At 53.8% G+C, this 27790-nt stretch overlaps 1 protein-coding gene across 2 annotated transcripts in view; it reads right to left on the bottom strand.

The window, feature by feature from the left end:
- Nucleotides 1–27790, bottom strand: part of TCF7 (transcription factor 7) — a gene marked incomplete at its 3' end in the record, with an annotated part of 75987 nt that overhangs the window by 10646 nt on the left and 37551 nt on the right. For both annotated transcript variants that reach the window (XM_082489822.1, XM_082489823.1), the window contains exons 4-8: nt 10025–10157; nt 6784–6874; nt 1141–1251; nt 706–868; nt 390–497 (exon numbers count right to left, since the gene is read on the bottom strand). In XM_082489822.1, the coding sequence (XP_082345948.1) occupies nt 390–497; nt 706–868; nt 1141–1251; nt 6784–6874; nt 10025–10157 (606 nt within the window). The remainder of the gene's footprint in view (nt 1–389; nt 498–705; nt 869–1140; nt 1252–6783; nt 6875–10024; nt 10158–27790) is intronic.

Raw genomic sequence — 27790 nt, 5'->3', positions numbered from 1 at the left:
CTCTGCCCCATGCTCTGCTCCCGCTTGGGCAGACGTCTCAGCTGCTGCCTGAGACGCACAAAGCAGTGGGTTTCCATAACATTGTATTTCCAAAGATCATGCGCATCACTGAAAAGTTCCTCTTCCTTTCTAATCGTATTTACTTGCACAAGAAGTGAACAAACGGTTTGGCAGCCGGGGAGCTATGACATTAATGCTATAGACAGGCAGTGAGCCAAGAGGATGTTCAAAATACTCCTGAAATGTGGATTTCTAGACCTATCATGCCGTCAGGAATGGCATTACCAGGGTCAGGCTGGATGTTTGGCAAACACCAGTTGTCAGCACCCCATTTTGGCCGTTTTTGGCCATGCCATGGGGAGGGGGGCCGAGCCGCAGCAGCCACTCACGTAGTTGTCTCTGGCAGACCAGCCGGGGTAGAGCTGCATGTGGAGCTGCCGTTCCTTGCGAGCCAGTTCGTAGTACTTGGCCTGCTCCTCCCGGGACAGCGCGTGCCACTGCAGGGACAAGCGTGGTGGTGAGACGTGGCCCCGCCGCCCCCTCCCAGCCCAGCCCATCCCACCGCGGCCACCCCGCTCCGCGACACATCTGCCTCTGCGTGTTGAAGGGATTTGAAAAGCAGATGCTTGTTACGTGCTTAAGAGCAGCTGCAAGGGATGGGGATGCTGCACTGGGACGACGGCGCTGAGCCCTGTGTGATCTTACCCTCCTTCCCAAGATCTGGTTGATGGCGGCGCTCTCCTTCAGGGTGCACTCGGCAATGACTTTCGCCCGCATTTCTTTCATATACAACATGAAAGCGTTCAGGGGCTTCTTGATAGTGGGCTTCTTGGCTTCCTTCTCTCTCTTTGGTTCTGGTTGAGGTTTCCTTGGTGGGACGGAAAGAGGAGCTGTGAGCGTCAGAGCCGCCCTCCAGCCCGCCTGCCTGGTGCCACCAAGCTCAGCAGAAGACTTCACACCAAACCCACCCCATGGTACAAGCGAGTCGGGGGCCCGAGATCTGCGCACCGCTGCCTGATGCGGGCAGAGCTCGGTGTTGATCCATCCCCGCGCGCACCCCGTGAGCATTAATAGGGAGAAATGAAATGGGGATTAAGGTGCTAATGCCGTTGAGGAGCTCTGCCGGCACTTCCAACTTACATGTTTCGGTCATAGTGCTCCATCTCTTGCTTGCCGGAGTGGGGCACGATGGCGGGGTGCGGGATGCCGGTGGTGTGCATGCCGGAGCCCAGCATCAGCGGGTGAGTGAACCTGCAACAGAGAGCGGATGAGCCGTGCCGGGAGGGAGGGCTGTGCCGGGGATGCTGGGGATGCAGCCGGAGCGGTGCGGCTCACGAGATGGCACTCTGACGTGGCAGAAGCAGACGGTAAGCGGAGGACACGGAAAGCAAACCCAAAGATGCTGCCAGGCTGGTGCACAGGGCAGGCAGTGCCCACCACCCCTGGGTCGCCCCCGCCGCGTCGGCAGCGGGCACGGCCGGCCGAGCTGCCAGGTCCGGGTACCGCACGGTGGCGAGGAAACCAGCCTGACCGAGATCAAGGGAGCTTTCAACCAGGGGTTTCAGCTCCTCAGATCCCTCTTGCTGCAATATCTTATTAGCACTGCAAAAAGGAACAACAAACTCAACCCAAGGGTTTGGATGGGAGAGATTAGGACCACCCCACGCCTTTCCTTTAACAGAAATAGCATCGGTCTGAACATGAACCAAACTGCAACTCTAGGAGGTGCACCTCGCCTAAGCAATGCTCTCCACCAACACGGGACTGAGATCACGAGAGGTCTCGCTAGCTTTCGGGCTTCATTAGCTCTCTCGAGAGTTTCAGAGGGTAAAGCCAGCGCAGCCAGCTTTGCCAAGCTTGCCACTTTATGACTGCAGCTTGAGATGGCAGAATTGCCCATGGGAGATGAACTGTTCATTAGATATGCTGGCACGAAAAGAAAAGCCGTTTAATTTAATCCACCAGCACAGTCTGATCCTTATCTGACCAGGTGTACTTTCTCGGCTGCAGCGGCGCTGCAAAATCCGCCCCGAAATCCTGCGAGCGGCAGCTCCTGCGCTGGGCCCGGCGAGGCTGCCGGGCCTCGGCGGGGAACCGTTAGCTCTTCTCTCGCCTTCGAGGCCGGGCACGGCGATGCCTCGGCGAGCAAGGAGGGCTGGCAGCGCTCCCTCGCCGCTGCTGCAGGGCTGAGGGTTTGCGTGGATGGAGGGCTGCACGGCTCGAGGCTTTTGCACGGCTAAGGGTTTGCATGGTTTTCCTGTGGGAAACCTCCGCTAATGGCTCTTTAGGACAAGGCCAAGCAGAAGCGAAAGCTGGGGCGTGAGCACACGCAGCGTGCACGGGCATCCCTGCGGCGCTGCCGTCCTCACATGGGCATCCCCGCGGCGCTGCCCTCCTCGCTGGAGCCACGGGGGCTTTGCCCCCCAGCACGCCCGGAGGCGCTGGGCTCTGCTGTTTCCACCCGCGGGGGATGTGTTTTGCTCACTGGGATGTCACTGGGCTCTGGGTATGTTTACAGAGGGCAAAATTCGGTGCTGGGTGACCATAAACTCGCAGTATGAATGGTCCAGGGCTGCGTCACGTGCTTACGTCTCAGATTAGCTGTGCCGGGGGAGGGGACAGCAAGTCCTGCTGTCCCGCTGCCCGTCCTGCTTTTAGGGCTGAGACCGAGTACAACAGAGCGGTTACAACCGAGTACAACAGTCTCTGCAGAGCAAAACTCAGCGGTGGTGGCCGCAGGGGTATATTCAGGATTAAGGTTAGTGACAAGGAGCAAAATCCCGAGCGAGGGATTTCACCCCCTCTTCCCAACGCTGCGCTGAAGGCAGAGGCTTTTAGCTTGGAGTTCTCCCAGTCGTTGTGCATCCTGCTGGGACGCTGGATATTCCCCTGACCGCCCTTTGGACCAGCCACTGCCTCAAAGCGCCTTCTCTTCCCACGGCTGCCCCCGGGGAAGGCGCCTGGCCGTGCCGGGGTGGCCGCGGTCTGCTGCAAGCTCCTGCCGCACACACTGCAAGCTGCGAGACCAGCCGAGCTGCTGCCCTGTCTCACACAGCTCATACTCACCTGGAGAAAGAAGCCCCAGCAGAAAGCGCTGACGAATACGGCTGTCTAAATCCACATGACGGGAGCGGATAGACAGACTGGCTCTGCCTGGGATCGGGAAGAAAGAGTCTATAAAGTATCCACAGCTACGTGGTGTTTCCTAAAGATACCCTTTGCTAAGGGGACTCAGAGCACCGATGCCCCAGGGCGTCTCTGCCTGGTGGGATGCTCAGGGTGGCCCCTGGGCTCAAGGGGCAGTGAAGGGCTTGGACTTGATTTTGGGAGAAGCTGGGTCTCCCTGGAAAGGTTGGATCCAGCTCTGACCCCCCCCTCCGTCCCCGCTGTTGAGTAACACTGCAGCTTTGAGTGCATCCTGTTAAAGCGCAAAATGCGGAGGGGTGCTGAAAAACGAGGAGACGTTGCTATTGCACAGACAAAGCTGCTTAAAAGAGCAGCGTTTGACCAAAAAACTAAAGCCTGGTCAGAGCCTCTCTCTGTGCGGTGCACAAGAGGCTACGCAGCCGTGGGCTGCACCAGGAGGATGCCCGAGCACGGGAATCTCCCAGTGTCCGGAGAGAACACACCTCCTCTGCCCTTGTACACGCTTCAGAAATGCTCTGGTTTCCCCAGCGCATCCCTAAAAACGATGCCCATCATTTTTAAACATGCCAAAAGCTCGGTCCTACGTCTCTTTTGAAAGTTGTTTCATACTGGGGAGCGGGCATGTACCAGACCTGGAGCTGGAAATGATTTTTGAGATAGTAAAATAACTATGCAGGAAGTTCCTCGTTGTTCCCAGCGAGGGAAACCCCCCCACCACCCCGGTTTTCATATGGCGATAGCTCAAAAATACCTTGGCTTGTTCTGCAAACCTGCCAAAAGATGCCGCCAGCCTAAAACTGTGCATGGAAACCGAAATGCCCGAGGAGGACGCGACCGGGTGCTTAAACCCCTGCAGATGCTCGTGCTCCTCCGGCCAGGCTGCACGGAGCTGTGCCTAACGCCAGCACCGGCTATTTTCAGCTCTAATAAGCAAAAACCGCCCATTATCATTAAGGTGCGGTGCCCCGCGAAGGACCGAGCTCCTGGATGCCAGGGATTTTTCAGGGCTAAAGACAACTTTCTGCCCCGAAGAGGAATAACGACAGCGCCGCGGCAGTCAGGCCCTGGAGCCATGCCGGGGAGGAAGGTGGTTTCTGTTTCTGCCGTTCTGGGAGCTGCTGTGTCTCGGCTTGACCGAAATCTGCAGGATCTGTCTGTCGGAAAGGCAGGCGAGGCGGCGGGGCTCTGTTTACACCCTGCCAGGCAGAAGCCCTCTCCCACCCTTAGATGTCGGCGGGTATAAACACACCAACAAACAGCCAAGTGCTACCGCTCATCGGGAAACCGAAACAACCTTTGAAGTCGAAGGCGGCTGCCCCAGGGCCGAGAAAACACTCGGAGCTAATCCAGAAGCGACACGCGTTACTGCAGAGGCTGAGACACTGGGGTAGAGAAGGAGCCGGGAATCGCGGCTTCATCCGAAAGTGATTCGGACGTGCCAATTAAAGCCATTGCAGAATCAATCCCGGCTGGTTGGGAATGCAGAGTTACAGCCGGTATCGCCCGGTGATGGGAGGGCGGTGGGGAAAAAAAGGCACGGGACAGCCGCGGAGGGGCCGCCGCGGTGCTGCCACCGCCGCTCTGCCCCAGGCAGCGGGCGAGCGACACGGTTCGCGGGCTGCCGGCTGCTGTGAGCCAAACTCACTCAACTGGACTCTCGGAGGCTTTTATCCCACTGTCATCCCAGCTAATTACAGAGAGAGCGATGGCAGCTCCTCCTCCCGAAGCTCTCACTGAGAACAAAGCCTGTTTCTGCCCGGCTCCTGCCTGCCGGCTCGTGGAGGAAAAGCTGCTTCCCGCGCGTGGCCGCTCCGGCTTGGTGGCACCGGTGTGAGCATCCCCGGCACGAGCACCCCCGGCACACAGCCCCCGCTGCCCACTGCCTCCTGCACGGGGTCGTCGCTGCCACTTCTGCACCCACCCACACCGCTGGGCTGAGCCTCGGCTGAGGACGGGGCGCTTCAGGAGAGGTTTTGGGGCTCTTTCTGTAAATTTTGGAGGAGCAAAGGCTCTATTAGACACCCGCGCTTCGAGGGGCCGTTCTCTGCTCCGTCAGGCTGTTTGTAGCTTTACTGTATCTGCTCTATTAGTCACTAATGAACGTGTCTGACGAGGCTGCTTGAGGATGCCAAACCCCGCAGATGCCGGGGCAGCGCTCTGCAACGCAAACTCCCTCCACCACCAACCCACCGACAAAACCTCTGTGCAAACCAGACTTCTTTCCCCTCCGCGCGCTCCAGGCTGCCCTTAACAGCATCCCTTAACAGCATCCCACCCCGAGAGCGGACCTCGCACTTGGCAAACAGGCTCCTTTCTCACCCCCGACTATTTCTTTCATGTTATAGCACAGTCACCCCAGTACTTGTTTTTCCTGAGGATGAATCACATCATACGGGGAGTTAAATCATCGCCCAAGAGTAGCAAATTTAGCACAGAAGGCAAAATGTAATCTCTTTGAAGCCAAACTCTGTATCAAAGGCCTCAGCCCCTGCTTCCTTGTGGTTAAATATCTGGAACTTGAAATTCATAAACAAAACAAAAAGCTACCATTTTACTTTGTGCTTTAATACGCTTCGCTCTCCCATTTTTTGCAATGTGTTCTGGTACCTGGAGGTCTCCGCCGGGCTTTGCGGGGGTTTTAGCAGCCGGCAGCGGGGAGGATTTGGCCGTCTGCCCCCAGGATTGCCCTCCCTGCACTCTCCCCTTGTCCCGGCCACCCCGACCCGCCGCCTGCAGCCTCCCCGCGAGCCTCTGCGAGGTCCCTGCGTCACCGACCGGGATTAAAAATTAATCTGAAGAGTGACGATGCCCACACAGCGCTGCCTGCCAGACCCGCTCCCTCGGCGTGCTGACGATCACGGTGGCCAAAGCCAGCGGCGATGACCACAGAGCACATACCGGTGTCTTTTTAACTCATGTCCCTGGGGCAGGTTTCCCAACAGGCTCCTCTTGGCGGGATGCTCCTTGGGGCTGGCTCATGCAGGAGAGACTTTTTGGGAGGGGTCCAGCTCACGGTCCCTCTTTCCCCGTTCCCCCCCCGGGGCAGCGGGTGCCGCCGAGCCGGCTGTGCCGCAGCCATGCTGTGGGTACCGGGGTCGTTCGCCAGGCAGGTCTCTGCCACCGTGTATTTTTTCCCTGCGTGTCAGATCCCGAGGAGCACCACGGCCCGGCGGATGGAGCATCCCATTAGATTACACCACACCAGCGGCACGCTCAGGGAAAGCAGTGTTTGCGCTGAAAACCCCAATGAGGGAGAAAATTACCTCCTACTCAAAGAGAGAGGCTTTTCTTTCAATTAGGAGAGGTGGGTAGGAAGCTCTCCCTGGGTTTCCTAATCCTCACAGGCAGCTAGACGTAAGGCAGGAGGCGGTTTTGAATGGGGCAGGTTGCAACCCCGCTCCAGGGATGCCCCAGCTGGGACAAAACCTTCAGCCTCTCTGTGGATCCGCTCCCCATCGCTATAACAGGGCTAAATCCTCCTCCCCATCACACAGCACGCAGAAGGGACGAAGCCGGGGTGAAAAGCACCGTGGAGGTTCCGGAGAACGGCCGCACGCGGTTTGTTCACTAAACCGTCCCCCGTAGGGAGCGGCGGGTGGGCTGGGGGCTGCGCGGGGCCGAGCCCTCCACACTCACCATCCCATCGACGGCGTGATCTGTCCGACTCCGCCGGGAGGGAGGGGGTAGAAACCGGGGATGTCTGAGGTCTGGGAAGGACGGTGCACTCCTGCGAGAAGAGAAGGGAGAAGGAGATGAGTTGGAGCCGGCACCGCGCTCCCCGGCGGACCCGCACCGCTCCCGACCCCCCCGGCTGCTGCATGTACGGGCACTCGCGGGCAGCAGGGAATATCTGTGAAATAGCTGTCTGCAAGCGGCAGGATATTTTAATTGCCCTTTTTATCGCTGTGGTTCTCTCTGTGGGGATGCGGTGGCTCGTCCGCGTTGCTGCGGAGTCCCAGCGCCTCGTGTAACGGGACGGGGAGGGCAGTTTGCTGCTGCACAAGCATCGTCCCCGCTCCGTGCCACCCTGCGGCCAAGCAGCAACTTGCTTTGGGAAGGATTTGATGGACTCCGGACATCCCTCAGCCCTTCCCAAAGTGCCTCTTCAGGTGCACAACGGATGGTCAACGCCGTTCCTACACCCCCTTCCCATCAGTGTCCCCCGGGACCCCCCACGAGCGGCCAGTGGGGATGCTCCGGCAGGCAGCACTTCTATCTCCATCTTAAACAATTTGAGTCCCCGTTCAAAGCAATCGTTTCGCGGGGCTCCGTGGGTGCCAAGGAACGGTGGAGGTGGGTATGGTGCCAGCTGGGAATTCACCCTTCGCACGGGGAATCCCTGCGTGATCTTCAAAGCCGCTGGCACGGGCGGCGTGGCCAGAGGAGACAGCCGCGGCATCTCGCCGTTTCCAGCGGGACTTGAAAACAGCCCGCGGAGCCCGGGGCTGCGGGTGGGACTCAGACAACGACAGTGCTGCTGGCAAAAGCCGCCTCCGGCCGAGCCCCGCACTGGAAAACTTGGCGGGGGGGGGAGGGGGAACTGGGGCCGAGCTCTGCCACAGCATCGTGTAGTGCTGACTGCCAATGAGCCTCAGACAAAAAATCGTGTACAGAGATTGTCCGGCAGCTGTCCTGGGCAATAAATACACGCAATCAATTGGCGATTAGTTGCAAGCGGTTTGCAAATTCCCAAGTCTGGATTATTCTCCTAGGCATATTAATGATAAATGATGAATTAGGAACGACACCAACAGATTCCAAGTACCTTATTACGAGTTAACTAAAATAAATACATAACTGAACTGAACTGAAAGGAACATATAACTTAGTACGAGATTCGCCTACAGCTGTGCCCAAGTGGGACGCAGCAGTCCCCTGAAGGTCAAACAAAACCGGCACCTGCATCAGGCAGCTGCCAGGAGTTCCCGAGATTTGGACCTCCAACAATAGACGTTGTGTAAGCCAGAGCACAAGTTATTCTCGCTGGCCCAGTGGTTGGGGCACCAGCCACTGACTCAGAAGATCCTGCTTGTATTTCCTTGTCTGCGTGTCCTTGGGCTACCGTGAAACACTTTAAAGGGATGCTGTGAGAATGAGCACGACGGTGACTCTCAGGCAGTTACACCAGGCGATAATGGGAGATTATCAGCCCCGAAACTAGAGATGGGACACATCCAGAATGAACGGGGAAGGAAACCCTCGCCCCAGCAGCGTGGGGATGGGCCCTGCAAAGCTGATCCCGGCTGCACTACGGGGGCAGGTTCGGGCTCAGGATGATGGTCTGAACGTCTCCAGAAATAGGACCTGGGGGGGTCTCCAGGATGGACAGACTCCCCCCGCCTCCGAGGTAAATGTACAGGTTGAATGGGAAAGGGGAGACTGGGAAGTGCCTGCACGGGGGGTGCGGGCGGGGGTGCAGCCAGAGGACAGCCTCCCCCAGTGACCGACCCACCGCAGAGCTGAACGCTTAGGGACTACTCCAGCGCTGATCAGAGCCTCCACGGAGGGATAGAACCAGCTCATCCCTCGGGTGAGCTGCTCCCGCATTGCTTAAGGCTTTCCAGGCACACGGCGAGCCCCGGGAGGCAGCTCACGGCCAGGGGCTTTGTGCTCCGCATGGCATCTGCAAAGGCAGCGTGAAGGAAGGTACGCGGGGTCACCCTCCCGGGAGGACTGAGAAATCCGCACGCTTCCTCTTGAGATTCGGAAATCTGCCATTAGCTGAGCTTTTAATAGGTTTATTTTGTTAACTCTTCATCTTTTTCTGCTGAGTTTATTACGCTCTGGTGGCTGACGAGCAATGTGCTGGCTGGAGGAAAAACGGGATCTGCTCGGGTATCTCTTACACCGGACCGAAATCCTCCCCATCAGCATCCCTGCTGAGCCCAGAACGTGGCCTCTGGATTCAGACCAGATTCAGCGTGTCCTCCAGCCAAGAGCATCCTCGATACTCCATCGTTTTAGCAATAGTGTTAACACGGCAAAGCCGATGTCTCCGGGACAGTTTGGATCGCTCTTGGGTGGAGGCCTTTGCCCAAATCACCACAGTTGGTTTTGCGTCTCCATTTTTGCACTGAATTCTGAGCTCTGGTGAACGCCAAATCCCTTCCCGAATGTGCCGTGACACAAAACTGTCAATTTGCTCACTTTCACACGAAATCAAGACCGGGTTTGTGCAAAAGCCTGGGTAAGGCTTTGGGTAATTCTGTTGCATTAACATAAGGTTGAGAAAAGTTAGATTTTAGACTCAGCTTGCCAGTAACCCACAAGAATGATGGGCTGGGGTGAATTCCTGTGCATGTACCTATATTTTACAGTTCAGAGTTTAACCTCTACCTACTGTACTTTCCTCCGTAGCCTCACGAGCTAATTGACGTGTCCTGGACTCACACAAGAACCCAAAGAGCCAAACCGTGTGACAACCACATAATGTGTGGCTACGGACACACACACAAACCAATCCAGTTAGCTATCAGACGCCGATCCTGTTTAGTCAAAATATTTCCTGTTTCAAGCATTTATTTTCTCAAAATGACAACCTGACAACAGTTTGGGTATGAGTCAAAGGAAAGGTTACTTTCCATTTTCTGGTTGACTCTTGGGCATCGTCTCGCGGGCTGGTCTCAAGCTACAGGACAGCTTGCACAGAGAATTGAGCACTCTTGATCAGCAGAGTTGGCACTTTCGATATCAAACACCTCTCTACCAGGATTACAAAGCATTGCCAATAAGCTACATAAACTCCCACCGCTCAGCAATGCCCCCATTGGCCAAAGCTGTTGACTTTTCCCATTGACCAGGAAAGTGACAGCCTTCATCCCGGTGGTCTCCGGCACCGTCCCCCTCCCACCGCGCAGATCCCCGGCGGTGCCATTACCTTGTTTCTGGTTGATGTCGGCGGGCAAGTGGGGCGAGTGGGAGCCGTGGCTGAAATGGTCGTTGCTGTAAGGGATGAGCGGGGTGAGCGGGTGGACTCCGTGGGACGGCTGCACGACGGGAACTTTGTTGGACTGCAAGACACAAGGAGGGAGAGGGCTCAGAAGTCGTCGGGCTCCGTGAGCAAGGAGGGCCGGGGCCCTTTGGGGTCCCGTCCTTGCAGGCGAGGCTGGGAATTACCAAAAATCCCCAGCGACTCTCAAGGGCAAGGCAGAAAATGCCTTTGCCTACCTGAATAAACACTACAGCATCCTGCAAGAAAAATCCATAAACCAAACAGTGAGAGCAGCCGAAGCTCATTGCACGGGTAGGTGGAAAACCGCCCAAATCAACGTGACGCTTTTTCAAAATTCAGAAGAAATTTTTTTCATTCATTTCCAGTATCTTTCATTCCGGGACGAACGCTACAAGCGTTCATCGTTACCCCAATGCACCGCTCTTGTTTTCTGCCTTGTGCCACCACTGGGTCTAAATCCGGACTTTCACCTCCTGCGACATTCACCCCGAAAGCCGCGCTCGGGCTTTCCTAACCCGGGGCTCTCAAGCGGGGCGAGCCGCGCTGAGAGCAGTGCCTTTGAGAACGCGACGCGGCCGGCAGCCAGCCCTCGGGCTCAAATCCCCCTCGGTCCCAGCTCCAGCGCTGGGAGAAGGACCGGAGGGAGAGCTGAGGCAGCGCTGGGGATGCCGCAAACATTGGAAAATTTAGCAAAGAAAAATCCGTCTCCTCGTGCAGCTACTCCCGGCTACGCACAGCCGAGGCCATTGGCGCTGCAAAAGGGCTTTTTTTTTGTGAACACTTCTGCCTGTTGGAGCAGAGAGAGGGGAACCTGTTCATAAGAGCTGCACAGATGTAAGGGAAACACACACACACGCGCGCGCGCGCACACAGGCGCGCGCTGCCGCCTCCCGCCAGCCCCCTCGCCTCCAGCGTCTCGAGCTGCTCCCGACATGCCCGGTTTCGCCCACGGTTGCCTTTAAACCCAAACTGACTTCGCCTGGGTGGTGGAATGTTAGGATTCGTCCCAGATGAATCCAGAAAGAGAAACAGGACCGAGAGCACCCCAAAACGGGGAGAGGGTGAGGAGGGACCAGGTAAGACAGCAGCGTAGGGGTTAGGAGCCAGGTATTGGGCAGACCTCTTGTGTCCCACCAGGACATGTCCGGATGAGTTGCTGCCTGACTTCTGACAAGTTATTTAGGATCTCTGGACTTGATTCACTGGTGCCTTCCACTTTGGTAGTGATTTTGCTCAGGCAGGGCGAGCGCGAACCGCCAGTTGGGTTTGGCGGAGGTGGCGCAGCCACAGCTGATGGCTCTGGAGGACCTGTCCTGGTCCTCTCCCTGCCACTCCGGGCTGCGTCCAGGGCAGCCCCAGAGCCCTGGGCAAGTCCTGCATTTTGCAGCCCTGCTCCGAGGAGGAAACCCACGAAGCGGAAGGGAAAACAGACCGACGGAGACGCCGCTTCACATCTGTCTTTCCCACAAAGATTTGCTCATGCAAATAAAACCCAAAAGGGTTTGCACAGGTTTGCGTCTAAGAATGAATGAAAACCCGAATTCCTGATGCTTACCAGGTGTAGGTTTACTGTGTACAGCGGGACGCTGGGAATGTAACCCCCCCCTCCCCAGCACAAACTGGTGTGGTACAGGCGTTCCCGTCCTGCAGCAGGCTATGGGCTGTGTGGTTTTCCCACCGAGAGCGGCGCTGGGCTTAGTTAAACACATGTTTGGAGCCCTGAGCTTTTACTATTCTTGCCCATGAAATGAGATGAAGAATAGCTTTTCAGTGATATTTCTAAAATTAGCTATGGTTTAGCTAATTTAAGAACCCGAATGCCTAAATTAGGGATATGCAGTTCTACGTGCACATTTTAACATGACACTGGAGCAGAACGAGCTCGATGCTGAGCTGTTTTGAAAACTTCAGCTGAAGCACTGCTGCTCTTCAGAGTGGAGCACATCTCCCCTTCCCATTCGCACCGCGCCTGATCCAAAGCACAGCACCATGCGCCCGTGAGCAGCTTTCGGAGCAATGACAGAAGACACAAACCACTACAAAGGCCCTTGAACAGTCCTGTCGAGGAGACCTCAACAGTGAAAAGCACTGAGCACGGGCGGTTACAGCAAAGGCACGGGCTGCTCTTTTTCCCCATCAAAGCAGAACATGGTAATTTGGGGGTACAGTAGGATTAAGCTCAATTACTCCGATTTTCAATCAGTTCAGATGGGAAACAAGACGTTGCACCAGTAAGAAGAGCTGGCCTTCCCTGCGTCCCTTCTACGTTTGCACTTGCCTTGCTGAAAAACTTTTCTCCTACTCTTTCAAGTCATAAAGAGCTGGTGGGGAAGGATGCTCGGGAGGGAGGGAAGACAGAAATTTCTGCAAGCAGCTATTCAGCCCCCTCCTGCTTCCTCCATTTGGGAGTTCATCACAGGAGCGCATCTCCCAGGGAAGAAGGACATGTTGAACAAAGATCTGGAGAAACAGAGATGATTCCTTCAGCATTGATCCCCGGTTTAAACACCGCAGACACTAACGGTTGCGGTCCATGGCCACGTCCGCAGCTCCTGGTCATCACCAGATGTGCTGTGGCTGCCACATGCGTCTCTGCTGTGAAATCATACCTCGTTTACAGAAGTCTCTATGCCAGAGAAGGGGTCTCAGTTCCTCTTTTCTACAAGGTTTAGATTTAGTTTCTGAAATCAGCTGCAGAGCATGAACCCTGAAAGAGCTTTTCAAAGCCAGGACTCATCAGCTGACAACGTCTTACACCATAAAATTAACCCGATGTAAATGTTTTCTGCCGAGCGGACTGATTTAACAGGAGGGCAGTTGGTTTGGTGTCCTCTCAGCAGGTCCCCCGGGAGGCCGCGGGGCGGCTGGTGCTGGTCGGGGCATCACAGGGATGTGCTGCGGTTCGGTGAAGCATCTTCCTGCATCTCCTCCCCAAAGCCCTGTTTCAATACAGCTCAGAGAAGCGGTGACGGAGCTGCTGCTCCCCCCCCAAAATAATGCAACTGGTGCCCAGCGTCACGGCCCCAACCCCGAGTCACCCCAAGCTTCCTCCCACCCTTCGTCAGCCGGGGGGGGGACATGAAAGGGCTCTGGGGACAGCTTTGTCTCACCTCTCCCAGCGCAGCCCTTTGAGGGCAGGTCGGGGAATGAGCTGTGCAGCCGCGACCTCCCCACAGAAACGAAGAGGCGCATTTACAGCAACACCCGAACGGCATTTCCAGAGGGGACGGAGCAGCAGAATGGGTTTTACAACCCTGGAGGGCCTTTTCTTCTTCTCAAATTCGCCGAGCTGCAGCTCTCCGGAGCGCCCACCTCCCCGGCGACTGGTGGCCGCTCTGCTCTGGTCCCCGTGGGCCTCGTGCCCGCAGCTGGTGCCACCGCTCGGCGCTGGGGCAGGCACCGACCCCGCAGCAGCATTAATCCCGCCCCCCCCCCCCCCAGCCTCGCTGAAAATAATTAAAAAAAAAACCCCAACTGCGAGGGAAGAAGCTCCCACGTCGAAGCCGAGAAGTGACTTTAATAACTAGAGGTAACTGGATGAGCAAAGAGAAAACACAGTCACATTAATTATTAAGAAAGACTAATTGTTGGCAAGGCAAAATTAGGAGACCTCACCGCTCACGCACGGCTGTTTGATTGCGATAGCAGCTCCAGGCTAGCTAGAAAACTCTCCTTTCGCTGAGCGCGCACAAACCCAGCAGGTCCTTCCCACCGGGATCACCCTCCCGATCAGAGCCGCAACGTTATTCGGCTCCGAGGTGCCCCATCAGGAGCAGCATCCTCCGCCCTTGCTCCCATCCCGCAGGACACATGCCCAGCAAGGGCTGCAGTGTGTCCGGCCGTGGGGAGATCCAAACCTGGCCAGCATGGTGCCAGTTGTTCGGAACTATAAATCGGTTTGTTTTCAACCAAAATGTGGGGTTTTCATTAGAAAATGGGCAGAGATTGCAATCAAACATTTTCTGGAAAGCACCTCGTGTTAGCAAGTACTTTGACTCATTTTTTTAAGACCGATCTATTTAGTCGTGACACGCTAAAAATGAGTAGTTTGACTTTGCTGGCTTGACAGAGGATTTTTCTTTTAGAGCTTTAAAGTTAATCTTAGCAAAATGTAGCACGGGAGGTCAGAAGTCAAAATCTGAGTGAAACGATCAAACCAAAAAATTTCCACGGCCGGCAAAACTCTGTGCGTTTTTAGCTCTGTAAAAAAAACTTTAGGAAAAATGGTAAAGAATTTTTTTTTTCTGCTTGGATCAAGGTTTTTTGTTAAATTTCACGACAAGCACCCAGGACGGGTCCTCGCACGGGCTGCGCACCCGACCTGCGCCGTGGGGAGTTGTTCGACGCATCAAAGGAGGAAAGTAAACCTCTCCGCCGCAATTCAGATTATTCCAGCCGAATACAGGAGCTCAGCTTACACGGCTGATTTTGATCTGCCCTGTTGCACGCAGGCAGAAAGCATCCTTCTGAGGAACAACCCCTTCTCGGTTTTGATGACTATATTTTGAACAAACACAACCAAAGTGAAGAGCTGGCTTTTTTTTATAGTTCGTTTTTAAGGCAAAGTCACATAGATGACGCTGTTTGGTAGGAAAGAAACTTATATTTTACAGATTTCCCATATGTTTGAAATAATGGAACGAATTTAAGAATTTGCTCTCACTTTATAAAAGGCAGCCCTAAGCCCCCAGGAGATGTACCGCGCCGTCAGCCAATTCTGAATGTGCCGTATCACCTCCCTGCAAAACCAGGGTATCGTTCACAGCATCACCCGGCTCCCTGCTCTGAGTGGGGAAAACTCCGCTGGAGTTTCTTCCACGGGGTTTCTGGGCATCTTAATCCTCCTATGCTACTTCTGTGGGGTTTTTTTACAAGATTTTTTAAAAGCTACTCTGAAATGAGAAGCTGCGCGCTTGCAGATGAGCCAGCTGGGGCTCCAGCGAGGGAAAGCGGCTTCGGCATTCCGGCTCCAGCTGAGAGCAACTCCTGCGGAGTCAGCATCAGGGAGGCGGGGGGGCTCCCAGCTGGTGGGGACCCCGAATGCGCAGGGGATCTCATAGGCATAGGGCACCCCACAGGCATAGGGGACTTCATACACATAAGGGACCTGAAACACGTGGGAGGCTGCAGGCATTGTGCGTCCCACAAATACAGGGGGTCCCATGCACATAGGGGACTCCCTGCACATAGAAGATGCCATGCGCATAGGGGACCCCGCGCACAAAGGGGACCCCGTGCACAAAGGGGACCCTGTGCACAAAGGGAACCCTATGCACACAGGGGACTCCCTGCACATAGAGGATGCCACACACATAGGGGACCCCACGCACGTAGGGGACTCCCTGCACATAGAGGATCCCATGCACATAGGGGACCCCACACACATAGGGGACCCCATGCACAACAGGGATCCCCCACACACAGAGGACCCCACACACATAGGGGACCCCACGCACAAGGGGGAGCCCATGCACACAGGGGACCCCATGTGCACGGGGACCCTGCAGGCCCGGGAACAGGGACAGACTGTCAGGACCGTGCAGAGCACCAGCGTGGCTGGGACCCAGCGCCTTTGGGGACATGACTGCAAGGGGTGCTGCGCTCCCCGGGAAAGATAACGGGGTGCTGCCCATCCCTTGCATGACCCTCGGCTCCCAGCCACCGAACACACCCCGCCGGTGCAAAAGCACTGCCAAAATCCCTCTGGTCAGCCAAAAAGCAAGCAAAGCCGGGACGAGCCTGCCACAAACCCCTACACTGGGAGAGCCACCATCCAGCCCGGCAGCCCCTCCATGGCTGCAGGGGGGTTTGCACAGAGAATAAAGCCCAAAACCCCTCTGTGGTGCCCAGAGCCAGGTCCCCCCATCACCCCGGGCTGTGATGGCCGTGGTGGCACCCTCCAGGGTGTGGGGAGACTGGAAGCAGCCCAGGGGGTGCAGGATCCGTCCCCCGGGGCCACGAAGCGCCCTGGGGCACGAGCCGGCGGCCGGGGAGAGCGCTGTGGTTTCCAGCCTCGCCGGGGAGCCGAGCCGCGGTGAGGCGAGATTAGTCACGTCACTTTCAAATTTTCCCACATCGCCGGCCCCAAAAATAGTGAAACGAAAAAGCCGTGGGCCAGCCCGGCGGCGGCCGGCGTGGGGCGAGGGGCCTGGCCGAGGGACGGCAGCTCGGGCTGGCGGTCGTGCCACGCCGGCGGCTGTCACCGTCATGGCAGATGGGGGCTTTCGGCAGCCCGAGAGCCCCGTGCCACCGGCTGCTCGGCTGCTGGGAGCAGGTCCTGGGGCTGGTCCCGGCTCAGGGCAGGCAAAGGGATAGGATGCTCGGGCGCCTGCGGGGTGAAAGCACCCGTGCTGCAGGCTGTGGTCCGGCCCCAAGTCGCCCCCAAATGTGTTTGCTTCGACGAGAGAGGGTGAGATGAGTCGACGCACCCGGCTATGAAAAACCAAACCTACGAAGTTTTGCTGTTGCTGATTCAATGAGGAATTAATTCCTTTTCACTCCAAAATTAGTCATCGCGCCACAGAAAGAAAGGTAGAAGGTCAGGCTGCAGCGAGCATGCACCGCTGCTGGGGAAGGTACCCACACCGGGGGGACTGCGCCGTTATCTGACAATCAATCCAAATTAGGGATTTATTAGCGACATATTATTAGGGACATTATTGGGTACGTCCCGCAGCATCGGAGCCGCTCCTGGGAGGGCTCGCAGAGCAGCACTGTCATTCGGGGTGCTCGGGGACCCGCAGCCTGTGACTCAAACCCAGTCCTGCACAGTTTCAGGGCACCTCCGAGTCCTGATAAAATCTCCCAGCTCGGGGGCCCCACACCGTGTCAGCAGACACCTTCACCCCTCGCTTCCCCGTGGTGTCGGCACCAGGAGATGCTGCGATAAACCATCACCCCAAATACCCACTGCGGACCGTTTTCGGCGCTGACTGCAAGCGCCGGGGGGCCGGAGCGCTCGGCAGCCCGCTGGCGAAGGCAGCGTCGACTCATTTCTCGTCTTGGCACGCTTTTTTTTTTTTTTTTTTTTTCTTTTCTCACTTTTGCTGCACTCACATCGCCCCAAGCCCGCTGCCGCAGCAGAAAGGAAGCAGGGAAAGTTAAAGCCACCCACGCTCCGGCGCTGCCCTCGCCCAGCCCTGCACCCCTCCAGCAAAGATGGGCTTTAGCAGCAGCATCTCCCCGGCCCCTGCCCGGGTCTGGGTCACCCAGCGCCGCTGCAGCACCCAGGGCTGGATCTGGCCTTTGCCCTCAGCACCACCAAAGGTTCCTCCAGGGACCAGAAGACCACATCTCCCATAAGCAGAAGAGCCCCGCTGCCCCGTGCACCCCATCACTGGTTGGCCCAGAAGTGCTTATGAGCAGCAGTCAAAGGGGAAAGTGATAATTTGCAGCTATTAATTTTTACATTAATTCTGCATACGAGATGCAGCAAGGAGCTGATCGGTTTAGGGCACACACTTTAGACGCTGTCCCACACAACATCCTTGTCTCTGAATTGGAGAGACATGGATTTGACGGATGGACTACTCGGTGGATAAGGAATTGGCCGGACGGTCGCACTCAGAGTTGCCATCAACAGCTCAATGTCCAAGTGGAGGCGAGTGACGAGTGGCGTTCCTGAGAGGTCGGTACTGGGACCATCACTGTCTAACATTATTGTTGGTGACACAGACAGTGGGATTGAGTGCACCCTCAGCAAGTTTGCCAACGACACCAAGCTGTGTGGAGCGGTGAACACGCTGGATGGAAGGGATGCCATCCAGAGGGACCTGGACAGGCTGGAGAGGTGGGCCTGTGCCAACCTCACAGAGTTCAACAGGGCCAAGTGCAGTCTCCTGAACATGGGTCAGGGCAATGCCAAGCACAACTCCAGGTTGGGTGGAGAATGGATGGAGAGCAGCCCTGAGGAAAGGACCTGGGGGTGTCAGTGGATGAGAAGCCCCCCATGAGGCGGCAATGTGTGCCGGCAGCCCAGAGAGCCCCCCGCCCCCCAGGCTGCATCCCCCGCAGCGTGGCCAGCAGGGCCAGGGGGGATTGTGCCCCTCTGCTGCAGTCTGGGGAGACCCCACCTGGAATATTGTGTCCAGCTCTGGAGCCCTCAACATAAGAAGGACATGGACCTGCTGGAGCGGGGCCAGAGGAGGGCTACAAAGATGCTGGGAGGGCTGGAGCCCCTCTGCTGGGAGGACAGGCTGGGAGAGGTGGGGGGTCAGCCTGGAGAAGAGAAGGCTCCGGGGAGACCTCAGAGCCCCTTCCAGTGCCTAAAGGGGCTCCAGGAGAGCTGGGAGGGACTCTGGGTCAGGGAGGGGAGTGATGGGACGAGGGGGAACGGTTTCACACTGAAAGAGGGTGGATTTAGATGAGATATTGGGAAGAAATTCTTGTTTGTGAGGGCGGTGAGCCCCTGGCGCAGGTTGCCCGGAGAAGCCGTGGCTGCCCCATCCCTGGAGGGGTTCAAGGCCGGGTTGGACGGGGCTGGGAGCGACCTGGGCTGGGGGGAGGTGGCCCTGCCCAGGGCAGGGGGTGGAGTAGATGCTCTTTAAGGTCCCTTCCAACCCAGACCATTCTATCATTCTATGACTCTATGCACATTGCACATGCAGCAAATATTGTCCTTGCTCAGGTTTTTATCCACGCACTCTACATTTTGAGGTCGATGGAGCGCTATTCCCTCAACTCTTCCTTTTCCCTCTGATTTCTTTCAGCTTCTTTAAAATCCAGCTCTGCTTTGGAAATGCTAACGAGGCACCTGAGCAGCACATCGAAGGGGATGCGCTCGCCTTAGCGGCAAAACTCAGCTCCCGTGATGCTGACTCCCCTGCGACTCGATGTGCACCACAGGGGCTTAGGGGACTCCGCTGGGCCATCAGGGGACAAGTTCCTCAGCGTTTAACACCTTCCATACCCCGGCACCCAGAGAGGTGCCCAAGCTCCAGCTACAAAGGGGTCAAATACAGGCAAAGAACTTAAAAACCTTTAAAATCTTCTCCGTGCTGCTGCTGGTTTCTGTTTTTAAGCAATGATGGTTATTATTTTTAAGTTAAACTCTGCGGGGGAAATAGCTGAGCTTTTCGCTGTTTACGGGCACAGGAAGAGCCGTTTCACTTCTCAAGTATTTATCTTCTAAGAGAAAGATGTAGGTGGTTCTTTGTGAAAAAAAAAAAAAAAAGATAAAAAAAAGATAAAAAAAAAGGAAAGAAAAAAAAAGACATGGAAAAATAAAGATCAAAAGTCCCTCCCAGAGGCTTCTCTCTTACGGTGACAGGGGACAAATGCGGAGGCAAGTACACACCGTATCAGAGAGGAGAAACCCCCTGAAAACCGAACTTTTGGCATCACCGCTCAGTGTTTACAGTCACATTCAGCCGAAGAGCCACCTCACTCCAGGAGCCTCCTCAACCCTGCAGAAAGTCCCCTCGTGCGACGCTCGCCCTGCTCGGGAAACGCCGCTGCTGGGATGCTAAAAGCCGCTTCACCGCGCCGCATCTGCTCAGGAGGGGGGACAGAAACACCCCCCCCCCCCTCGGGTCCCACAGAGGGTGATGGTGACATTTGGCTTCCCGCAAACAAATGCCAGGGCAGTATAACCCGGGGGCTGCACCGCAACACCAAACCCCACCTATTTTCTCCCAAAAGCCGGGGCAATACAACCTGGGGGCTGCATCACCCCCCTCTCCGTCAGCTATTTCCCCTGTTCTGCACCATCCATCCCTGGTTCTCGCCTCTCTCGTGTTCTGGGCTACGGAGAAAACAAAGTCTCGGTCCCCTTTGTGCTAGGCGCTTCTGCGAATTTGAATCAAAAGCTGCAAACCCTGGAGTTACCGGTAACGCTTGAGGCTTCAAACGAGAAGGCACTTACTTGACCCGCGGAGGCTGATAATATCTGACCTCTTTTATTTCGCTCCGCTTCTCAAAGGCGAGCGGTCGGTCCGATACCCAGAATTAATCAGGAAAAAGTCCAAGAGGGCAAGCGGGGCAAGCAAAATAAACGTACGATACGGAGCCAAGGCTTGCCCTTCAGGAAGGCTCGAAACAGCGTTTCCAAAAGGACCAGAGACATTCCCCGGCTCGCGGGCAGCACCGGGACCGGCCGCAGCGCGGGGTACAAAGGCTGGGGGGTACGCAGGGGGTTTGCACTGAGAGCCGCATCCCGACCTCGGACACCGGCGGCTCGGGGGATTTTCACCAGTTTTGAGAAACCATTTGCAAACCCCAGCCCTAGTTGGGTCCTGAGCCGAGGTGGCTTTGATGCCGGGTTGTCACATCCCTCCCCGCTGCGGCCACGCTGTGGCAGCGGATGGAACATCCCATGAGATTTCGGGGTCCATCTGCCGGCGGATCAGCCCAAGAGGAACCCTCCGGGTGTCGGTGCCGTGCAGATTTCTGGAGATAAATGTTTGCTTACCCGTCCCCTGGGCATCGGGAGAGGGCTCCCGGCTGCTCGGCTCGGGTTTTTCTTTCCATTTAAAACAAAAACAAAACCAGCCCATGTACTTCAAAGAGCGCAGGGGAGTTAACAAAAACACAAAACACAAAAAAAACCTCTGATGTGATTTAAGGCGTTTCGATTCTCCGAACATCAGAGGGGGTGAAACCTGCCCCTTCGCACCGCAGTGGTGCCGGGGTGCACGGCCACCTGCAGGTGACACTGTCCTGCTGGTGTCACCGCTGTCACCCCGGGACCTGGACGGGAGACCCATCACATGACTTTTGTCCCTGTCTCTATGCTTGGGATGGGACGGCTGCCAGCCCCTCCTGGCAGGCACTATATTTCCTATTTTATTTTATTTTATTTTATTTTGTTTTATTTAATTTTATTTTATTTTATTTTATTTTATTTTATTTTATTTTATTTTATTTTACTTCCATTCTCTTCTATCCTAACTTCTCTATTCTATTCTATTCTATTCTATTCTATTCTATTCTATTCTATTCTATTCTATTCTATTCTATTCTATTCTATTCTATTCTATTCTATTCTATTCCATTCTATTCCATTCTATTCCGTTTCTTATCCTATCCTATCCTATCCTATTCTATTCTATTCTATTCTATTCTATTCTATTCTATTCTATTCTATTCTATTCTATTCTATTCTATTCTATTCTACTTCTTATCCTATCCTATCCTATCCTATCCTATCCTGTCTATTCTATTCTATTCTATTCTATTCTATTCTATTCTATTCTATTCTATTCTATTCTATTCTATTCTATTCTATTCTATTCTATTCCTTATTTTATCCTATCCTATCCTATCCTATCCTATCCTATCCTATCCTATCCTATCCTACTTCTTATCCTGTCCTATCCTATCCTACTTCTTATCCTGTCCTGTCCTGTCCTGTCCTATTCTATTCTATTCTATTCTATTCTATTCTATTCTATTCTATTCTATTCTATTCTATTCTATTCTATTCTATTCTATTCTATTCTATTCTATTCTATTCTATTCTATTCTATTCTATTCTATTCTATTCTTTCTTTGCAATCTGTTAGTCCCAAAGCCCAGCTTCAGGGGGGCTCTCACCATGTGAGAACGTCACTGCTTGAAAAAAGAGACAACAAATCAAAAGTGTCTCAACCCTGTCTGAAAGTAAATCCCCGACGCGGTGACTGCGCCGCGAAAAAATCATAGTAATAACAGTAATAATAATAATAACAATAATAACGATACCGCAATGCCGCTGACTTGTTCAGAGAGAGCTTTCTCCCGTCGCGTCCGACCGCCGAGGCCACGCGCTCGCACAGCGTCACGCGACCCCACGAGAAGATCTTTGAGCCGTCAGATGCAGCTGTGCCCAAGCCCACGCCGCCGGCTCATTACCAGATAAGACGGTACAACTGGGGATGACAATTTGCAATAGTTATCGTCGTTCCTGGCCGCGCGTTTCCCTGCTGCGCTGAAATCCTTTGACATTTATACGCAAGCCAAGCGCATTTCCAACAGGGATGGCCACGGACTGAATGAACCGCGGCTGCTCCGAGTCTCCTCTGGGAATCTCTCCCAGACCTTTCCGCAGCATCGCTGCCGGGACGGCACAGGGACGGACGGTCGTGGCTCGGTACGTCGCTCCCCCCCAGCATTACTTTTTCCAAGCAGCCGTGGAGCCCCCGGGGCGAGGGCTGTGGCGAGGGGCATCCCTCCCCACCGGGCTCCCCAAAACCCGTCGGGGACCCCCGGGCAGCAGCGGGGGAGAGCCGCCACTGCCCAGCCCGGGGTCGCCCCCGCATTACCCTAATCTGCGCTCACACTTATTTCCCAGTTTCCGCGATAAATGGCTCTCTGGAGGACGCGGAGGGAAGATAATCCCCTCCGGAGCCGAAGGGATGCTTTATTGACACCCTGCAGCTGCCAGGCGATAGCAGCTTTCCTTGTTGCTCACTTTCAAGGGTGACATGTTTACAAAGAATGCTACAGCCGCTAATCCTGGATGATACCCCGTGTCTGCCTGGGAGAAATCCTAATTTTCTTGATAGGAGGAATTAGTTCCTTTAATGCTTAATACCCTTTTTTTTTCCTCTGAAAGCAAGCAAGCGTTATTGTGCAGAGCGGAATAAACATTTTTAATTAAAATGTGGAATTTATCTTCCAGTCGAAGTGGTACGAGCCCCCGACGATACGTCAAACTCCGCTTTCCCATTTTGAATCTTTCTCTGATCTCTTAATGCGAACGGCTGAATTAAAAACCTGGGCTCAGTGGATTTGCATATAATTAGAGAGCAAGGGAAATTAATAGGGAATTGAATGGTTTTCTCCTCTGCCCATCTGATGTTTTTACCAGATTAAAAAGAGTTGATTTTTTTTAATGACTGTAAAAATGTATTAAATATTATTTAACCTTTTTTCTGTTGGGGGGATGGAAGCAGACAGACTAAAGAAACAAACTTATACATATGATAATGAATGCCTCCTATCGTGGGAAGCAAATATCATTGTAATTAGGATTAGAAAGGAATCCTAATTAATCTTGTCCTGCCACTTGACTTCTAGAAGTTCCTTAAATGTTACCTCCAATGAAATGCAAACCAAGGAGCAGTTTAAAGGCTCGCCAGCTAATCCCTGCACACAGCGGCCAGGACCTGCCGTGGCCGTGGCCATCGTGACACGGGGCGAAGGTTGCCTGAGCCTCTCCGCTGGGGGCCACCAGGTTTAGGACGGGGCGGTCCGATCCTGGCATGCGAGCCGGAGTCAGACTGAAGGGGAACATGCAGCTCTGCTGCCTAAATTTCCTAATTCCCCATGATGAACTGTGTAACGAGACAGCAAACCAAGAGCGATGGGATGCACCGAGGGCGATGGGATGCACCGAGAGCGATGGGAGGCACTGAAAGCGATGGGACGCACCAAGTACCACAGCAACCCCTGACTCCGTACAGGCATCTTTTCAGTTCTTTTACCATGTGTTTTTTTTTTTTTTTTCCCCAGCATTGTCTAAATAGTCTATTCAGCAATACTTATTGGGCTCGTTTTCAGGATGGGACTCGAGGTCCAGGATGGGAACAGACAAGGAAACTCCAGCTCTGTGCCATGCCCCATGCCTTGATTCCACCTTCTCCACACTCACGATGATAAAGATTACCTACCGTGCTGGTATTAAGTCATACATATTTTAACTCGGCTCTCGTCATGTGTCATCAAATCCTGTTTTTCAGGTATTGAGACGCATAGACTTAATTGCATAAGATTTTACTACGAGAGTGGATGGTCATGAGATTATTTTCATCTTTGAGCCTCAGTATGGAAAGCAGTTTTGAGAGAGCCGGTTTCCCAAATTCAGACCCTGGCTGAAGGTCTCACTTGCTAAATACAGCAAATACAGCCCAAGAAGGTGCTGTAACGGGGGATTATAACTCAGACTAGCAATGAAACACAGCAAACTTTATGCTAAGGAATAAATAACAAATGAATCCTGCCAGGGCTAGGCTGGCTTCTCAGCTTATTTCTTCCGAGAGCTCCAGTAAATTTTTGGCTATGGCTTTATGAGAGCGACTGCGAGTAACAGCCCGGGAATAACAGGGTTAGTACAGACATGAAAAATCATCCCTTCGAAACCAGAGACCATACAAAATGTGCCTGGTCTTGGATTTCGTTTTAACCCAGCCTGATCAAAAGTTCACAAGGTAGGGCTGATCAAAGGCTTCACGTTGAAAAAAATGAGAAAGTCACAATTTCGTATGGTTTTGATGAGAAAAATAATTGATGAAACTTTGCTCTTTCAACTCAGTTTTGCTTTGAGTTTGGGGTTCATCTGAATACAAGAAGCAACGGGCGCAAACCCGCAAGGATTGAAATCTTAGTACAGCTTTAATAATCTAGTTTTTACTACGGCAGCTCGCCACCTGTTCCAGGACTGTACGGGGTCAGGAATTTTAAGCAACATTATTTATTTTTGTCAGAAAAACCAAGTCACGGAAACCACAACTCTTTGTATGGTACATCTTCACCAAAGTTTTGTCGGGAAAACTCAAAACGGAGTTTTGAGCCACCTCCTGGTTGAGGCACCCACCTTCCCGAGAGGCAGAAGACCCAGACACAAGCCATGCTCATCCTGAATCTTGCTTTTTATTTTCCTGCTCTGATCAGATCGCAATAGCAACCTTCTACTGGACCGTGATGCTATACGTGACCCACCCTGGCGGACCACAAAGCGGGTCCCGGTGGTCCGACCCCGGCCAGGGAGAGCAGCTCCGGCACGCGGCAGCCGGTGGCACGTGTCTGTTCCCATCACCGCAAATTTGAGATATCACAATTTCATGTAGGAGCTGAAGGGCAAAAAATGTTAAAATACCAACTTTTCTGGCTGAGGTCAGACTCGTTTTCCAAAACGGCTCGCCCTGGGAGCTCGCCCTGCCCCGCGGTCGGCTGCGACGCGGGGCTCCGTCAAAAAAGAGTTTTCCCGAACTGTTAAACAAAGCAGAGCTGAGCCAACAGAAGGGTGTGTGCGGGGCCGGTCCCACGCTGGGCAGGGATCGGCGCTGCCGCGGCGCAGGCGGGCAGCTGCCTCCCAGCGCCTCCCCGTACACGGCTGGTGCCCAGCTCTGCCGCTGCCCGCACCGTGAGAGCCCAGCCCTGCCACCACGCTGGGGCCACCCGAAGTGTCCCCGAGGCAGGCGACTGTTTTCGTTTAGGCAGCTCTTTTTGGGGGGTTTGCTGAGGGGCGGAGGGTGGTTTCTGAGCTCCTCCCGGGGGTGACCTCCAGAGAGCTTCAGCCCTCTTTGACAAGAGAAAGGTCTCGGGCTTTCCATGGAGACATTTGCCAAAATTGCTGATTTGGGTCCTATTTGGGTCCTGCTGTTGCCATTAAATATGACCTAATTCACTGGCAATGTCGAAGCATTTACACCCGTTTTGCTGAAAAGAATAATTCAAGAAGAAGGAAGAACAGACGATAATCCAGGGTACCGTCAGTATACCAAGCTTCTGGCACGGATTTTTTTCCTAACCAGATAATTAATTTAACCCATTACCAGGGATCAGCTATTTAACTGTAGGTCACTTTGTAACACAGACCTTTTTTTTTGTAAACTTTAACTTTGTAATGTCCTCCGTTGTATTACAATAATTGACAGCAGTAGTTGCTGAATGATGAAACTGAGGTTACACAGAACACCAATTATACTAAAAAAATATATCTACCGCACCTACACGCGCACAACTCCCACATGCCAAAAGTGCAATTTTTTAGCTTAGGTATTATTTAGGGCCTGAGCTGGAAGTCCATGTGTCCCACATCTGCTTTCTGAAAGTCCGGGAATGAAAAACTTCTCTTGCTCTCAGGACAATGATCCACAGGCAGAAAAATCCTCACTTCAGGACATTTTTACATGATCAAATCCTATACTAAAAAATTCATTTTTTAAAGTAAAAGTGCTTTTCATAAGCAGTGGATTGTACTTTTGCTGAAAAACCCAGTTAAAGCACTGTTTCCATTGGGTTAGGTTTTACATTTTTCCTGTAAAGTTTGCAATTAAAAAATAAACCCATCTATCTTATGGCCGTCATCTAAGCTCTTTTGAATGCAAAGGTAAAAACCATACAAAGGATTACGCTTTTTTACACTTCTCTTGGTTTTAACTGAGGCGCTACACAGAGAAAGCAATTTGTTCTTAAAACACGTGCTTAATGTAATATCTTCCCTTTAATTTTTAATAATTTTTCAGCTGGCTCTCTCCACTATTTCAGGACATAAAGCAGCCTGGGACTTGCTAAAGAAATAAATCCCCAAACGCAGCCAAGACCCACTGGATGGGATTTAGAAAGAAACTCCATCTCAGAAGAGGCGTTAAGTCCTCAGCTGAAGGGTTTTGGGGGGGACCCTCAAGGTCGGGGGACCACCTGCATCCCCTGTGCCGGCTCCTGCAGGGACACGCTGCTCCACATCCGCAGACGGCTTTTAGTAGAAGCGTAACAACTGAGATACTGGATTTATAGGCTAGAAAATAAGATTCAATCCATGCCAAAGCCAATGAAAGTTTTTCCACTGATTTATCTCACCTAAGGCCAAAGACACACCATTCTCTCCAGCGCTGGCAGGCGTTCCTTCACATTTTGAGAAGATTAAAATTGGGAAACGCTATACCTCACCGGCTCGGGAGATTTCAGGTGTTTTACCCGCCGCATTTTCTTTTTGTTAACGTGCATAAACAACGCGAGGTGCTTTCAGCTCATCAGGCACACCGATTCTGCGACGCCGTGCGGGGGAGAAGCCCAAGTATATCGAGAAGAAAACCACCCTTAAACTGCGAGCGTAACGCCGGCAGGAAACTTTAGCCCTGTTGAGCTCTGCAATGTTTTAGCACCTCTGCTTCGACTCGAATTTACTCATTTCAGAAACCCGCTTCAACTTCCCGGCCGCGCTCCTCGGTACGGGGAGGCACCTTCCCGCGCCGCCTCTGCAGCTGCAGGAGTTCCCACCAACGTCGTTCCCGGCTCCGTCTCCCCACCGGAGCCACCCCGATCCCAGTTCCCAGTCCCACCACATGAAAGGCGCCGGGTTTCGGAGGGGCTGCGGGGCTGAGAGAAGGCCACCGCGCTACATCCCCCGTTATCTGCGGGGCGCGGGGTCCCTGCCAGAGCCCCACCGCTCGCCCGGCGCTGCCCACAAGGTAAACACTTGTTTGTTGTGTAAGGAGGAGACTTGGTGACACGGCCCGTAAAACGCTGCCTTGAGTCGATCTCTCTTATCTTCGCATACATCTGCCTCGGCGCGATTGTTTCGTATTCGTACGGGGCTATATTCAGAGCAAGAGTTTAACAGCAATTGCATTTTTTAACTGTAAAGTGTTTTTTTTTAGGGTGGAGACCTGTTATCTCCTGCATCTGAACAAGATCGAGCTCAGCAGACTCGTTTCTGGTTGTTATCTTCACCACGCAAACAGTAAATATTGCTTGTAACGGGAGACTGTATATAAAATATTTGTGTACATTTCACACAATAGCATAATAAAAACTACCAGTTACCGACCAGCCTCATCCACTCACAGAATGACAGAATCCCCTAGATTGGAAAAGACCTGTAAGATCATCTAGCCCAATCATTGACCTCACACTGACGACCCACCACTAAACCATGTCCCTCAGCACTGTGTCTACACGACCCTTAAATCCCTCCAGGGATGGGGACTCCCCCACTGCCCTGGGTAACGCGTTCCAGTGCCTGATGGCCCTTCCAGTAAAGAAATTCTT

Source organism: Vanellus vanellus (genome assembly GCF_965231255.1).
Source record: "Vanellus vanellus genome assembly, chromosome: 13".
NCBI classification, from domain to species: domain Eukaryota; kingdom Metazoa; phylum Chordata; class Aves; order Charadriiformes; family Charadriidae; genus Vanellus; species Vanellus vanellus.
The sequence above is the reverse complement of the archived record's forward strand: the minus strand, read 5'-3'. Positions and strand labels throughout refer to the sequence as shown.